At 44.6% G+C, this 15,560-nt stretch overlaps 1 protein-coding gene across 15 annotated transcripts in view; it reads left to right on the forward strand.

The window, feature by feature from the left end:
* adgrl2a (adhesion G protein-coupled receptor L2a) overlaps positions 1-15,560 on the forward strand; it is a 797,903-nt gene that overhangs the window by 538,901 nt on the left and 243,442 nt on the right. For all 15 annotated transcript variants that reach the window (XM_072574792.1, XM_072574794.1, XM_072574790.1 and 12 more), the window contains one exon: positions 11,551-11,764. In XM_072574792.1, the coding sequence (XP_072430893.1) occupies positions 11,551-11,764 (214 nt within the window). The remainder of the gene's footprint in view (positions 1-11,550; positions 11,765-15,560) is intronic.

A 15,560-nucleotide genomic window follows, 5' to 3' on the forward strand; every position in this document is an offset into this window, starting at 1 on the left:
GAGTTCAGTGCTTCAGGTTAAAAGCTGTTTGGCTTTATCAAGGTACTGCCAAAGATGAGGCTCATTCAGTACAGTTCCGGCATGTAAGCCTGCAAGATGCTGTTGGCGCACTTAACTAACAAGTTATAACATTTACGTGGAAGTTTAATGTATCCTAAAATTCAATTTGACATTCAATTAACAAAATAATTGGTTGGTGGAGCCCTAAAGCCTTGTTTACATTGTGGCTGTAAATTATAAAACAAATTTGTAAATGTTTTTCCAAAAAGGAAGCAGGTAAATTACTCCCAGGCCTCTACAAGTGCCTGTTTGCAATTCTGTACTAAAGGAGTTGAGATGTTTGTGGTGGAGAGATCAAACAGAGTCTCCCCGAGATTATGATTACTGCTCCCTCCTGTCACCTGGGGCATGAGGAGGATCAATCAGAAGGAGGTTAATAGCTGGAAAAGTAATAGCAACATCGGAAAACTTAACCCCTTTGAGTGTGTTCTGGGATATTCCTTAATAGCTGAGATGTGACCTAACACTATATACATTCTTTTGCTCCAATATCCCCGAATGCCTTTCATGATAAGACTCTTATCAGTCTCATTTTCAAATTGTTTGAGCATCAGTTGCAGTTTATGGAAGAGAGTTCCTGGCTACTCCCACTCTCTGTGTGAAAGTGTGATTCCCAATTTCATTCCTGAAAGTTTTTGGCTCTAATATTTTGATGCTATCCCTTTATCCTAGACACAAGATCTATTGGAATTTTTTTTTTGCACCCTACTCCCTCTGTTTCCCATAACCATTCCAAGTTCCTGTAAAGAATTGTGTGGATTCGCTGAAAAAAAGACATATTTTATCAACACTTCTTGGCTTACTCTCCTCAGTTGGCAAGAAAAATGGAAAGAATGTGGATGTGGTAAATCAGAAACAAAAACAGAAATCGCTGGAAAAGCTCAGGAGGTCTGATAGCATCTGTGGAGAGAAATCAGAGTTAACGTTTTGGGTCGAGTGACCCTTCCTCAGAACTGTTCTAATTTGATTCAGAGAGGGAACAACATTTTGGGCTGCAGAAGCAAGTGCTCGTTGGCTCACAAGTGGTCTCTGATGAGGGGAGATATTGCCATGGGGAATACACAAGTTAGATAATGAGTGACAATTATCCAACGCCCCTCCCCCAAGTTCCTCCTCCCAACTTTTATCTTAGCCTGCTTGGCACACCCTCCTCATTCCTGAAGAAGGGCTTATGCCCGAAACGTCGATTCTCCTCTTCCTTTGATGCTGCCTGACCTGCTGCGCTTTTCCAGCAACACATTTTTAAGCAGTGACAATTAACTGCCAGGCATTCTTTAAGTTTGGTCCAGGCAGGTTGACTCTTAATTGGTCAAGGCATTCCCCGAGAAATAATCCACAGAGTGGCTGTCATCACTGAAATAGGCAATTAAATAGTATTAGTTTAATTTCTCCTTGTACATTAACCCTTGAAGTCTAGCTATCATTCTTGGAAATCTGTGCTCCTTCAAAGACCAATGTATCCTTCCTTAACATGTGCTGCCTTGACTTCTCACAGTCTTCCAGGTTAACAATCACACAACACCAGGTTATAGTCCAACAGGTTTATTTGGAAGCACGAGCTTTTGGAGCGCTGCTCCTTCATCAGGTGGTTGTGGAGTATCAGGTGATGAAGGAGCAGCGCTCAAAAAGCTAGTGCTTCCAAATAAACTTGTTGGGACTAAGGGCTTTTGCCCGAAACGTTGATGTCGCTGCTCGTTGGATGCTGCCTGAACTGCTGTGCTCTTCCAGCACCACTAATCCAGTATTTGGTTTTCAGCATCTGCAGTCATTGTTTTTACCTTGTTGGGACTATAACCTGGTGTTGTGTGATTTTTAACTTTGTACACCCCAGTCCAACACCAGCACCTCCACAGCACAGTATTCAAGAGTTTTGTATACCTGACATAGGAGTTCAATTCTTTTGTGTTTATTCCTCTTGACAGGAAGGCCAGAATTCCATTAACATTTCTGTTTACCTTTCCCTTCTGCATGTTGATGACACTTTAACAATTTGTGTTCACAGACCTGTAAGTCTGTTTGAAACTCCACTGTTTCTAGCTATTTATCACTGAGCAAGTATGCTGTCCTCTCCCTTTTTTTATCTAGAGGCTGAATGCTCTCATATTTGCCTACGTTGAAGCCATTTACCATAGTCTACAATAATTATCAACATCTCTTTGTGAGCTGAAACTTCCACGAGGTGAAACAGCATGAGGAGAAACAGCAAGGGGAGGCTTCTTACAATACCTTCTGCCTTTGTGTCACCCAATTTGGAAAGGTAGCTGTCTAACCCATTGTCTCGTCAGCGCCGTTATGTCTGTGAACGAGGATGGACAAGGAGAACAGAGAGGCCATTCCTTGCCAGTCTAGTTCTTCCACAAGTACCACACATGCAGTCACTTTGTGGTATTTGTGTGTTGTTCCTTCCAGTATCGGTGCTGGTTGCCAGATGATTGTAGCCACTGGTCATGGCAAATGCCAGCCTGCAGGAAGTGTGACCATTTTCACCTTTCATCAGCCAGTTGCCCCCAGGGACAATAAAGCACCTTCACTTCATGTTTACATGCATTCTCAAAGCAGAGGTTTGTGTGTGCCACTAGTTATGTTTTGGTATGCTGGTTTTGCTGTTAAACAGTGTCTTTAATGGAGATATCAAGGCTAGACAGTGTGGATACAGCTTTCCCTGCTTGGGAAGGTGGTCTAGAAGCAGGAGATACAGTCTCAGCATGTGAGGCAAGCCACTTAGAATGGAGATGAGAAAGGCTTTCTTCCTTCAGTGTCTTTGGACTGAGGGCTGTGGAAGCTCAGTCATTGTTCAAGATGTAGAAGTTTTTAGATACCAATAGACCAAGGGATATGAGGATAAAACAGGACAGTGCTGCTGAGCCAGATGATCAATTGTGATGTGGCAAGCCCAAGGGGTCGGAGCATCCTTTATTACCCAAAATGCAATTGAGTTAATCACATTGTTATGGGTCTGGAGTCATGTGTGGGTCAGACCAGGGAAGGATGGCAGATTTCCTTCCCTGAAACTGAATTTCTGTGTAGCACAGTGGCTCGGTGGTTAGCACTGTTGCCTCACAGTGCCTGGGACCCAGGTTCGATTCCCCCTTTGGGTGACTGTATGGAGTTTGTATGTTGGCCCAGTGTCTGTGTTGGGTTTCTCTCCGGTGCTATGGGTTCCTCCCCCAGTCCAAAGATGTGCCATGCCAAGTTGCCTACAGTGTCCAGGGATGTGCAGGTGAGGTGGGTTAACCAGAGTTCAAAACCTCATATGCAGACTTAGTCTCTTTCTGCACTCTGGGGATTCTGTGATTCTGACAGACAATAGTGGATCAGATGGGTTTTTTAAACAATAATTGACAATGGTCACTATTAAGCCATTTTTAAAAAAAATTCAGAGTTTTATTGAATCAGATTTTATCAGTTGCCAAGCTGGGATTTGAACACTTATGCCCAGAACATTCGCCTTAGGATCTGCATGACTAGTCCAGCAACATTGTCACTCCATCACTCCCCCTTCAGATACACCTTTCTCCTTTCTTCCTGAACATGTTCCAAGCACTTTACATGAGGGGAAACAGCATCAAATTAGCCTGATATTTGGAAGAACGGTCCATAGCTTTATCAAAGAAGCTGCCGACGCTCATCAAAGACTGAAACTTTCCAGTGTAGGAAATTGTGTGGTCATGTCCGTCTCTGTTGGATGCAGTGAATCAGCACGTCTGCCTGCTTTCAATCTGCTTTCAATTTCCCACCAATGCCGTCTCAGTGAAGTGAAGTGAGAACTAAAATTAGGTCGAATGTGAAATCCAAGCCTTTAGGAGGGGTTGAACCTGATCCCAGCCAAAACCACCGCCTGCTGAATTTGGGAGATCTTTCTGGAAACTGATTCAATATTTGTAATGCAATGAACCCAGATATATCTACTTCAATATCTCTCTAATATCTCTCAAATACACATTGTATCTCTCTAATATATTTCTAATATACACTGTATCTCTCTGACATCTTTCTAAAACACATAGTATCTTTCTAATATCTCTCTAATGCACACTGTATCGCTCTAATATCTTTCTAATACACACTATCTTGCTATTATCTCTCTAATACACCCTGTATCTCTTTAATATCTCTCTAATATTGTATCTCTGTACTATCTGTCTAATACACTCTGTATCTCTCGAATTTATCACTCATGTACTTTATATTTCTCTGATATCTCACCAGGATACTTATTATTTTTCTAATACACTCTGTATCTCTCTGACATTTCTCTAACACAATCTATTCCTCTACTATCTCTCTCGGACACTTTGTATTTCTCTAACACACTGTATCAAAGAACAAAACGAAGTGCAGCACAGGAACAGTCCCTTCGGCCCTCCAAGCCTGTGCTGATCAACATGCCCTAACTAAACTAAAAAATGAACCTCTGCCCTTATTCAGTCCATATCCCTCTGTTCCCTCCCTATTCTGTAACCATCCCGATGCCTCTTAAATGTCTCCAACCTGCCTGCTTCCACCACCTCTTCTGGCAATGCTTTACACTCTCTGTGTGAAAAACTTCCCTCGCACATCTCCCTTAAACTTTCCCCCTCTCATCTTGAACCTGTGGCCCCTTGTAATTGCAACTTCAACCCTGGGAAAAAGCCTCTGACTATCCGCTCTATCTATGCCTCATATTTGAGTAGACCTCTATCAGGTTTCCTCTCAGCCACCATCTTCCCAGTGAAAACAATCCTCGTCTTTTTAACCTTTCGTAATAGTCAATGCCCTTGAGACCAGGCAACATTCTGATGAGACTACTCTGCACTCTCTCTCCAAAGCTTCCACCTCCTTCTGGTACTGTGGTGACCAAAACTGCATACAAACCTCCAAATGAGGCCTGACAAGGATTTTATACAGCTCATATATCTCACCAATATCTCTCTCATACACACTTTATCTCTCCTAATGAGGTTTATTCCCGAGACCCAAGTAGTATTTTGGAGACCCACATTCAAATTCTGCCATGGCAGATGGTGGAATTTGAATCCAATAAAAACCTGGAATTAAGAATCTGATGATGACTATGAAACCAATGTCAGTTGTCATGAAAACCCATCTTATTTGCTCATGCCCTTTCAAGACATGGATTCAAATCCCTCCATTTAAATTTGAATTCAATAATAATCTGGAATTAAGAGTTGGATGATGTCCATGAATCCATTGTTGATGGCCAGGAAAACCCATCTGCTTCACTAATAACCTTTTGGGAAGGAAACTGCCATCCTTGCCTGGTCTAGCCTTTCATGTGACTCCAGATCCACAGCAATGTGGTTGACTCTTAACTATCCTCTGGGTAATTAGGGAGGGGTAATAAATGCTAGTCTAGTCAGTGACACCCACATCCTATGAAAGAATCCAAAAAACTTAAAGACCTCACCCCAACACAGCACCATTCTCAATCAAGGTTACAACAGTTGCATTGGCACATTTGGGGCTGCAGTGATCCAGTGGAATTATCTAGTGGCTGTCTCTCTTGTAGACTCTGTATTTCCCTTCATGGGGATTAATCTTGAGATCCAGGTAATGATCCGGGGACATGGGTTTGAATCTCTCCATGGCAGAATTTGAATTCAATAACAATTTGGAATTAAAAGTCTGATGATGACCATGAATCCATTGTCGATTGTCAGAAAAATCTCACTGATGTCAGAAAAAAAAGGTTCACTGATGCCCTTTAGGGAAGGAAACTGCCATCGTTACCTGGTCTGGCCCACATGTGACACCAGACCCGCAGCAATGTGGTTACCTCAGTGCCTGCTGGGATGAGCAATACATGCTGAGCTAACCAGTGATGCCCTCATCCCATGAACGAATAAGAAGAAGCTGTGATCAAGGCTGAAATTCAGCTAAATCTCGCTTGTGAGTTTCCTCATGATCTTCTCCGCTGTCACGTCCATCAGTAATGTCACTGGATTGGTAATCTGGAGGCCCCAACCTTAAGGTCTGATGATAGAGTTCAGACGGGGCAGCTGGAGTTGACCAATCTAGAAGTGCGAGCTAGTCTCAGTGTGGGTGACCAGGAATCCCTCCTGCTCTTACCATGATTGTGTGCTAAAAGGATTTGTAGAAACACAGAAAATAAGAGCTGGAAGAGGCCGTTCAGCCCTTTGAGCCTGCTCTGCCATTCATCACGGTCATGGCTGATTGTCCAACTCAGTAGCCTAATCCTGCTTTCTCCCCATAACCTTTGATCCCATTCTCCCCAAGTACTATATCTCGCCGCCTCTTGAATACAATCAATGTTTTGGCATCAACTCCTTCCTGTGGTAATGAATTCTACAGGCTCACCACAGGTGACAAAATGTCTTCTCATCTCCATCCTAAATAGTCCACCCTGAATCCTCAGACTGTGACCCTGGTTCTAGACACACCCACCATCAGTAACATCTACCCTGTATCTACCCTGTCTAGTCCTGTGAGATCCCCTCTCATTTACTTGAACTCCAGTGAAAACAATCCTAACCAAGTCAAACCCTCCTCATCCGTCAGTCTCACTATGCCTGTGAACAGCCTGGGAAACCTTCACTGCACTCCCTCGAGAGCAAGGGCATCCTTCCTCAGAAAAGGGAGACCAAATCCGCACACAATATTCTAGGTGTGGCCTACAATAACACATCCCTGCTCCTGTACTTGAAGCCTCTTGGAGGTTTCTCCTCAAACTGTTAGGCCACATTCACCTTCCCTGGCCTTGGAGTGGGACTCAAACCTGAAGCTTCTGGCACAGAGGCAGGGACACTACCGACTGCCCCACAAGCTCTGTGATGGTGATTTCACACAAATCACCTTCTCAAAGATCCAGTCCCAGGTGCAGGTGACTGAATAAGAGCATCCACTTGGCTCACAAGCTGAAGCCGACATGTGACATAATTTGACGATGATTGGTGCCAAACCAGCTCAGTTTGAGGCACAGTGTGTGAGGACAGGGCATGTTCACAGTGCTTTGTTCAGTGGACGCAACAGACCATAATCATGTAAGGGGTCTCATTGCAAATGAGTTCAGTCCTCAGTTCAAGTTGAAGTCCCTAGAAATTGAGGTCTGATTGTGTTTGACAGCGGTCTGCAGCACAGAAAAGGGCTCTTCAGCCCATTGAGTCTGCGCCAGTCAAAAAGATCTAACTATTCTAACCCGTTTTCTTGTGCTTAGCCCATTGCCTTGTATGCCTTAGCATCATAAGTGCACATCTAAATAATGTGAGGGTTTCTGTCTCTACCATTCTTTTAGGCCATTGGAATAACTCGATAGAGGACGGTATCCATTCACCAAGTCACCCTTTAGTTAAACATGCAGAGTCCTTGGCACTGATCCAACTCCCTCAGAGTCAGCTCTCAGGGTGAACAGAATGTCTGACACTCCTGTTTACATCTGTCAGCCAGGGCTCCTTAATTGAACCAGATTAACAGCCCCAAAATGGGAATTCATATTCTACGAGGTCCACTTGGCTGATCTTATTATACTCACGACAGCAACAGTGAGTTCCCGAGTCCCTCGTGAGTAGATAACATTTTTTCTCACATCTCTAAACCTCCTACCCCTTACCTTAAATCAATGTCCCTTGGTCATTGATCCCTGTGTCAAGGGGAAAAGTTTCTTTCCTGGTAAATACTTTGATGCTTCAATACCTCTGGTTGCAGTTGGAAAAAAGTGTCAAATGCATGTAAAACATCACAGTAAGACAGCAGGTAAAGAACCCTCACACAAAGGGACCATGTGCTGACATTGGAAGAGTTGAGTTTCAAAGGCTCAACTACCGAACAGAAAGTTGAATTTAAGCATGTTTAATAATCATCAGAATGAACAAGAGGCCTGTAATAAATGAGGAATTTGCTGTGATGTAGAGGCATTACTGAATGCTGGAGTTGGATATTTGGCTCTTTGAGCTTACTCTTACTATTTGTTAAAATCATGGCTAATTTCCTCCCTTAACATCACCTTCCTGCACTATCACCATATTCTTAAATGAAGGGAAATCACAGCTAGAGTAGACCACTTAACCCCATTGCACCTGCTCCACTGTTCACTAAGATAGTGGCTGGTCTGATTGTGACTGTGAATCCACTTTCCAGTCTCTCTCTCTCTCTCACTCTCTTTCGTTATCTATCTGTGTCCCCCCCTCTAGCCCTCTTCTCTTTCTCTCTCTCTCTCTCTCTCTCTCTCTCTCTCCCTCTCTGTCTCTATTTCCTCTATCTCAGCATTCAAAAATCTGTTTAACTCAACCTATTTGAGTACAAGAATTTCTTTCCTTCTCACTCCGAAAAGGCTGACCCCTTGTCCTGAGGCTGTGACTGCTGGCTCCAGTCACAGAGTCCGCACCCTCTCAATGAACCTTAACAATGTAATCTTCCAATTTGATCATCTTAATGCTGCCAAGTCCCTTCAGAAACTTGTACATTTTAAAGAGATTGACTCTATTCTAAACACTAGAGAAGAGAGACACACTTCACTCAAACTTGCGCTAGAGGCCAATCTCCTCATTGCAGGGACCAGCCTCGTTACCCTTCACTGTACATTCCACAGAGCACAGACATCCTTCCTTAAATATGGACACCAGAGTGATCTACAGTATTCCATCAAAGCCCTGCACAATCTATACCCCATCTATACTCCTTGCTGCGTCGGGAAGGCAGCCAACATCATCAAAGACCCCCTCCCGACCCCAATACAATCTCTTCCAACTACTTCCACCAGGCAGAAGGTACAAAAACTTAAACACACGGCCCCACAGATTCAAGTGCAGCTTCTTCCCTGCTGTTATTAGACTTCTGAAAGGACCTCTCAAATTCTAAATTTAATGTTGATCTCGCTCCTTATGCACTTTCTCTGAAGCCGTAGCATTGTTCTGCTCTGGTACCTGAATGCACTTTGTATGGTGCGACCTGCCCGTACTGCGCACAAGACAAAACCTTTCACTGTACCAAGGTTCATGTAATTAATAAATCAAATCGAATCAATCATAGACAAGAGAGGAGGAACGAGCTGATTCTGGTGTGAGACCTTTGCCTGACGGATCTGTATTGCAGGTTTCGGGATTACTTGTAGCTTGTCAGGGTGGCCGAGTGGTCTAAGGCGCCAGACTCAAGGAATGTCAGTCCTTGCCATGTGTTAAGGCTTGTGAATTCTGTGGGTGACACAGTGGTTAGTACTGCTGCCTCACAGCGCCAGAGACCCAGGTTCAATTCCCGCCTCAGGCATCTGTCTATGTGGAGTTTGTACATTCTCCCCGTGTCTGTGTGGGTTTGCTCCGGTTTCCTCCCACAGTCCAAAAGTGTGCAGGTCAGGTGAATTGGCCATGCTAAATTGCGCATATGTTTGGTGAAGGGGTAAATGTAGGGGAATGGGTCTGGGTAGGCTGCTCTTCGGAGGGTCAGTGTGGTCTTGTTGGGCCGTAGGGCCTGCTTCCACACTATAAGTAATCTAACCTACTTGCTACTACTTTCTTCCAGCCTCTGGTGGCTCAGTGGCTAGCACTGCTGCCTCACAACACCAGAGTCCCAGGTTCGATTCCAGCCTTGGGCAACTGTCTGTGTGGAGTTTGCACATTCTTCCTGTGTCTGCGTGGGTTTCCTCTGGGTGCTCCGGTTTCCTCCCACAGTCCAAAGATGTGGAGGTTAGGTGAATTGGCCATGCTAAATTGCTACATAGTGTTAGGTGCATTAGTCAGAGGGGAATGGGTCTGGGTGAGTTACTCTTCAGAGGGTCGGTGTGGACTGGTTGGGCCGAAGGGTCTGTTTCCACACTGTAGGGAATCTAATCTAAGTCTAAATCTTAAGCAAAAGTGAGTTATGTTCCTGTGAGCTCCAGAAGAGATTGAGGGAATAAAAAGCATTGAAACCTGTATCATGTGCTGTGTTCCAGGACTAACCTAAAACCATGTTCTGCTGGTCATTTCTGTGGAGAGCTTCCAATCCTGTTCTCAACACGCTCCTTCCCCCTGGTGCTCTGATGGCTTTCGTAATCGTCAATAGAGATGCTGTCTTTGTAATCACAACTCTTGTGTGTGCAAACTTATTGCAATAATCTTCAAAAAGTTATGCATGTTTAAAAGGCAGCCATGATTAAAGGAACCCCCTACGTCTCTCACAGCAAACTCCCACAAACCATAAGACTCTAAGTCACCACCCCTCCACAACCTCTCCCTCCCCTTGACCTCTAGTCTCTCGCCACTTTGACATCTAGAGAAGCAAGGAGAGGCATTGCTGCCTCAGGAAGTGATTTACTAAGTACCTTACAGAGTTAAATTGAAACAAAGAACTGCATACACTGGAGATCTGAAGCCAACAACATCAGAAGCTTTCATGAGTTCGTTCATGGAAAGGGCATATAAGAGGCAGCTGATTGGATTGTGACCAGTTTTTATAATGTGGCCAAAAATTTGTCTTCTCCCTTTGATCACACACGCCCAAGGCATTTGGGAATGGAGTGCGGCCCTGACTGATTTTCATTTTAGTGTTGGCATCGCTGGCAAGGCTAGCATTTGTTGCCCATTCGGAATTGCTCGTGTGAAGGGAATGGTGAACTACAGTCTGACACTAACCCCTGTAGACTGTCCTCACCACAAATCCCAAGAGCAAGAAATATCAGTGGATCCACCCTCGGGCTCCTAAGCCATACATACATTTGTCATCATGGTCACATTCTGCTTTTCATTCCATTTTCCAATCTATCTCCTGCATCTCGGCTTATCAAATGCTTTCTTTTTCCATGAAGACTTTTTAATGTATATGTATTTATTTACCCCTATCATTCATGATGAATTCTATGTGGTTGCTCAAGCCTTAACATTTTTGGATAATGAGTTGACCTTATTTCCAAAGATTACATTAACAGAACCTACGTCATATCATCCCCAATCTTAGTTCCATCTCTCTTTACCTCTTTCGATCATTCTCCCTCCCACTGTCTCCCACCCAAACCCCCACTTCTTCCTCTCCTATGATCCTGCCCCACTAGCTACCTGACGAAGGAGCAGCACTCCGAAAGCTTGCACTTGCAAACAAACCTGTTGGATTATAACTTGTTGTTGTGTGATTTTTAACTTTGTCCACCCCAGTCCAACACCGGCATCTCCACATCATCTCTGGAAGATGCTAGGTTTAAAAACTAGGCAGGAGCAACCCCTTTCCAAGGTCACCATCAAGTGACTATTCTTCATTTGTAAGTTTATACGACATTGCTTCCAATTTGCAGTTGGGTTCATGTATTTTGTTAGGAGGGTAGAACAGCATTGAGGTGCTGAATGGCCTACTCCAGGGATGGCTATGTCAGCAGACAGAAGCTGGGGCCCTTGATTGACTTGTTGCTCCACCACACTTCCCGTCTCTGGGAAATCAGGGATTTTGAGATGAACTGCAGCAACACTCCCACCATTGGCTCTGATGGGGCTAAGATCGCTGCGGCTGGGGTTCATTCAAAGTTGCTGCAAAATCTCACCAGAAAAGACTAAAACTGTTTGTGTTTTGCAGGCTTCAGCCGAGCTGCCTTGCCATTCGGGCTGGTGAGAAGGGAACTCTCCTGCGAGGGTTACGCCATCGACTTGCGCTGTCCAGGGAGTGACGTCATTGTGATCGAGAGTGCGAACTACGGCCGGACAGACAACAGGATCTGCGACGCTGACTTCTTCCAGATGGAGAATGTGCAATGCTACCTCCCAGATGCCTTCAAGATCATGACGCAGAGGTACAGTGGGGTCATTTAGCTTTATCATCAAACATTGTCAACCAACTGCCAAGGTTGAATGAGTAGGCCGTGTTCTGAGGTCATAAGGTCATTGGTTTGTAGAAACATAGAAAACAGGAGCAGGGGGAGGCCATTCAGCCCTCTAAGCCTGATGCGTAATTTAATACAGTCTTACCTGATCATCCAACTTATCTGCTTTCTCCCCATACCTTTTAGTCCTTTTAGCCCTAAAAACTATATCTACCTGCTTTTTGAAAAGAATTCAGTGTTTTAGTCTCAACTGCTTTCTGTGGTAGTGAATTGCACAGGCTCACCAATCTCTGGGTGAAGAAATTTCATAGAATCCCTACCCTGTAGAAACAGGCCATTCAGCCCAACACGTCCCACAATGACCCTCCGAAGAGCATCCCACCCAGACTCATCTCCCTACCCTGTCCCTGTAACCATACATTTCCCATGACTGATCCACCTAACCTTGACATCCCAGGACACTGTGGGCAATTTAGCATGGCTAATCCATCCTAACCTGCACATCTTTGGACTGTGGGAAGAAACCAGAGCACACTTGGAGGTAACTTGGGAAGAACTAGCAAACTCCACGCAGACAGCTGCCCAAGGCTGGAATTGAACCTGGGTCACTGGCGCTGTGAGGGAGCAGTGCTAACCACTGAGCTACATATTGCCCTCATCTCAGTCCTCAGTGGTCTCTCCTGTATCTTTACACTGTGGTCCCTGGTTCTGGACTTCCCATTCATTGGGTACATCCTTCCTGCACTTCCCTGGTCTAGTCCTGTTTGGAATTTTATTGGTTTCCTATGAGATCCTCCCTAATTCCTTCTGTCGAAGAAGACAGGAAGACCGGTCCTTTTTGATTTGTTTGTCCATTGTAGTCCCCTTCCTTGACATGGGGACTTTGAGATCAATTGTAGCAATACCCCTGCCCTCTGATCTGTCGGCTCCGAGGCATGGTCCAGAGGGATAGATGCAAAATCCTGGCCAGATACCTGGGGAGTGCTGCACTGTTGGAGGAGCTGCCTGTTGGTTGAAACAAATGGTTGTGACTCTGTGGAATTCCCTGCCCAGTTGAGGCTACCTCGCTGAATGTTTTTAAGGCAAAGTACATTTTTGAACAGTAAAGGAATTAAGGGTTATGGTGAGAGGGCAGGTAAGTGGAGCTGAGGCCATGAAAAATCAGCCATGATCTTATTGAATGGTGGAGCAGGCTCGAAGGGCCAGATGGCCTACCCCTACTCCTGTTTCTTATGTAGCATTTACCAACGCATTTCTTGTTAAATTTGATGGATGCTGCGACCCTAGTTGAAAGAAGAGTCAGGGCATTTCTCCTCGATATCTCGGTGAACATTTACCCCACAATCAAGTGTGGCTGAAGTAGATTTACGTGTCATTATCCCAGCCTTATTTATGGTGGTTGCTGGGTACAAAATGGCTGCCGCAATTCCCTGACCCTGAACAGTGACTACACTTGATTGATCATAAAACACGCTGAGGTGCCCTAAGGTCATGTGAGACGCTTTATATGTATTCAAAAGCGTCCTCGTGTTCAGGTCCAACAGGATTGTGAGTTTGATGAAGTAAATGAGCTATTGATTTTTCCTAAATGAAGTCAAGACAGTCTTCGGAAAGCATAAAAATAGGATGATCATCAACTGGAGCTTTTAATTGTTGAGAGTTTTTCTCTGCCTGGAGGTAAACAATGATTGTCCAGCATATCGAACATTAGAAAGTGACAAGTGTTTGGGTGATTTTACCTTCCCCCCCCCCACCGCCTTTTCATCTCTCGGGGTCTCTCTGTAATGGCTGTGACACTTTGCTGTGATACTGGAATAGTGTCCTCACACATGTCTCCTCAGTTCGTGGTGAGTGGTTGCAGTCATCTAGGCCTGCGATCACCTGGTGGGCCCAATTGGTTAGACCGTGCAGCAGGGGCCAGGGAGCAACAGCAGGAAACTGCCTTTATGTCGTACCCTGCATTTTGCGAAGAGCTGTGAGGTGCCTTAAAGGAAGCCAGTTCAAATATCATCCAACACCATATGACAAGAGTGAGCACTTGGTGAAAGGTGCAGGTTTTTGAGGAGCAGCTCAAGGGAGAAAAGTGGGGCTGCAGTGTTCCTGGGGAGAGAGCGTGGGGCTCAGACATCTGATGGGACTCCCAAAAATGGAGGGAAGGTGCAACAGGAACTAAAGCTCCCGCTGCCCATAAACTTCAACCCAAACACATGGAATTCAAGTCCAGTATAGGCCGTCAGGTGTCTTGGCATAGAGTGTGATGATGCTGCTACTTTGACAGTTACGCTGTCCTTGGCATTTTATTTCAGAGAGGTTGTAAAAAGAGTGATTCGGGAAGGTCCAGGTTCGAAGGGTTTTCAGGCAGTTTGATTATAGCTAATAGACACTACCTCAGGCAAAAGGCTTTCACCTTTTTTTTAAATAACACTTGTACAATGACAGGGGAGAGGCCAGTTCTCCTAAGCTCAGCCCCCCCTCTGGTTTGGTTTGAATTTCCCTTTTGTGCCAAAGGGGTGTCTATGGGGATTGTTGCAAGTATTTGGAGCAGCATCATTATGTTGGCATAATCTGTTGGGTTTTCGAATGGGTTAAAGTTATTCTGTATTCTGTTCTCTTTTGTTTGTGTTTCATTCAGTAATCTTGCAAATAAATTCATTTTTGTTTAAAACAAAGTAGTTTGGACCAGTGGCATCTCTCCCGAAATATCCGTGTTCCATCTGCTTCGAACAACTGGCAAAGTTAGTTTCTACTTTCTTGAAGTGTTTTGAGGGAGTCTGACCTGGTCCATAACAAGAGCAAGGAATGACCCAGAAAGATTCTAGGTCACTTCTGCCTCAATGAATGGCTCTATTGGCCAGCTGGCACAGTGGCGAAGGGATTGGTCAATTGGTCTCTTACTTGCATGGATGCATGGAGGTGTGCTGCAGAGCAACGTTTTAGCCACCTACCCTTTCAGCATTTTGACTTTCACTGGGGAGATCCCTGGTTGCTCTATTTTTCCCCCCTGTGAAGATGAATTTAACTATGACTCTTCATCTGATTCCCAGTTGTATCCCTCCCATTTTTAATCGCATTCCTCCCCTGCGGAGAGAGAGAAAAAAACCTTTCTGCTCATTAAGGGGGTAATTATGCAGGATTTATCGGCAGAAAAAGTGCACGTTAATGGACGCAGACAATTAACAGAAAACCGACTAATTCAATAAAACAAACATTAGGGTTAAATGCATTTGAGCCACTTGTGTAATCAAAACATAGTGTTGTTGCACTCCTGGGAAATTGAAAGCAATTTGATTAGAAAAATGTGACAGTTCTGAGTGATTTTCACTTCAGGCCTCTTAATTTGGATGGAAAGATTATTTTAAAAAAAAGGACTACCAAAACTCTTCCTGATTCAAATTTATACGCCACTCACTGATGCCAGCACAGCACTGGGTTTATAGAGTCCGCTGGAGTTTGGCCAGCACTCTCCTGCAATACATCAATGTCTGTCAAACAACAGAATCTGTTTCATCTTTTTAGGTTTTGGCACAAAGCACTTTTTATTGCAGTTAGACATTAAGGAATTAATTTGGGATACGTGTCTGAATGCAGCTTGGCGCCAGTCTTGGAGAATCCCACGGCTGACATGCTCAATCCCAGTTTTTCAAGTACAAAGCCACACGTGGTAGAGCTTGGCACTGCTTTAACTCTTCCCTCTCCTCACCCTTACCCCCTGAACACCCCTTCTCATCTCCGCCATCCTCAGGGTTTTGTCTTCACTCAGAGGGTG

This window comes from Chiloscyllium punctatum, chromosome 7, assembly GCF_047496795.1.
Source record: "Chiloscyllium punctatum isolate Juve2018m chromosome 7, sChiPun1.3, whole genome shotgun sequence".
Lineage (NCBI taxonomy): Eukaryota > Metazoa > Chordata > Chondrichthyes > Orectolobiformes > Hemiscylliidae > Chiloscyllium > Chiloscyllium punctatum.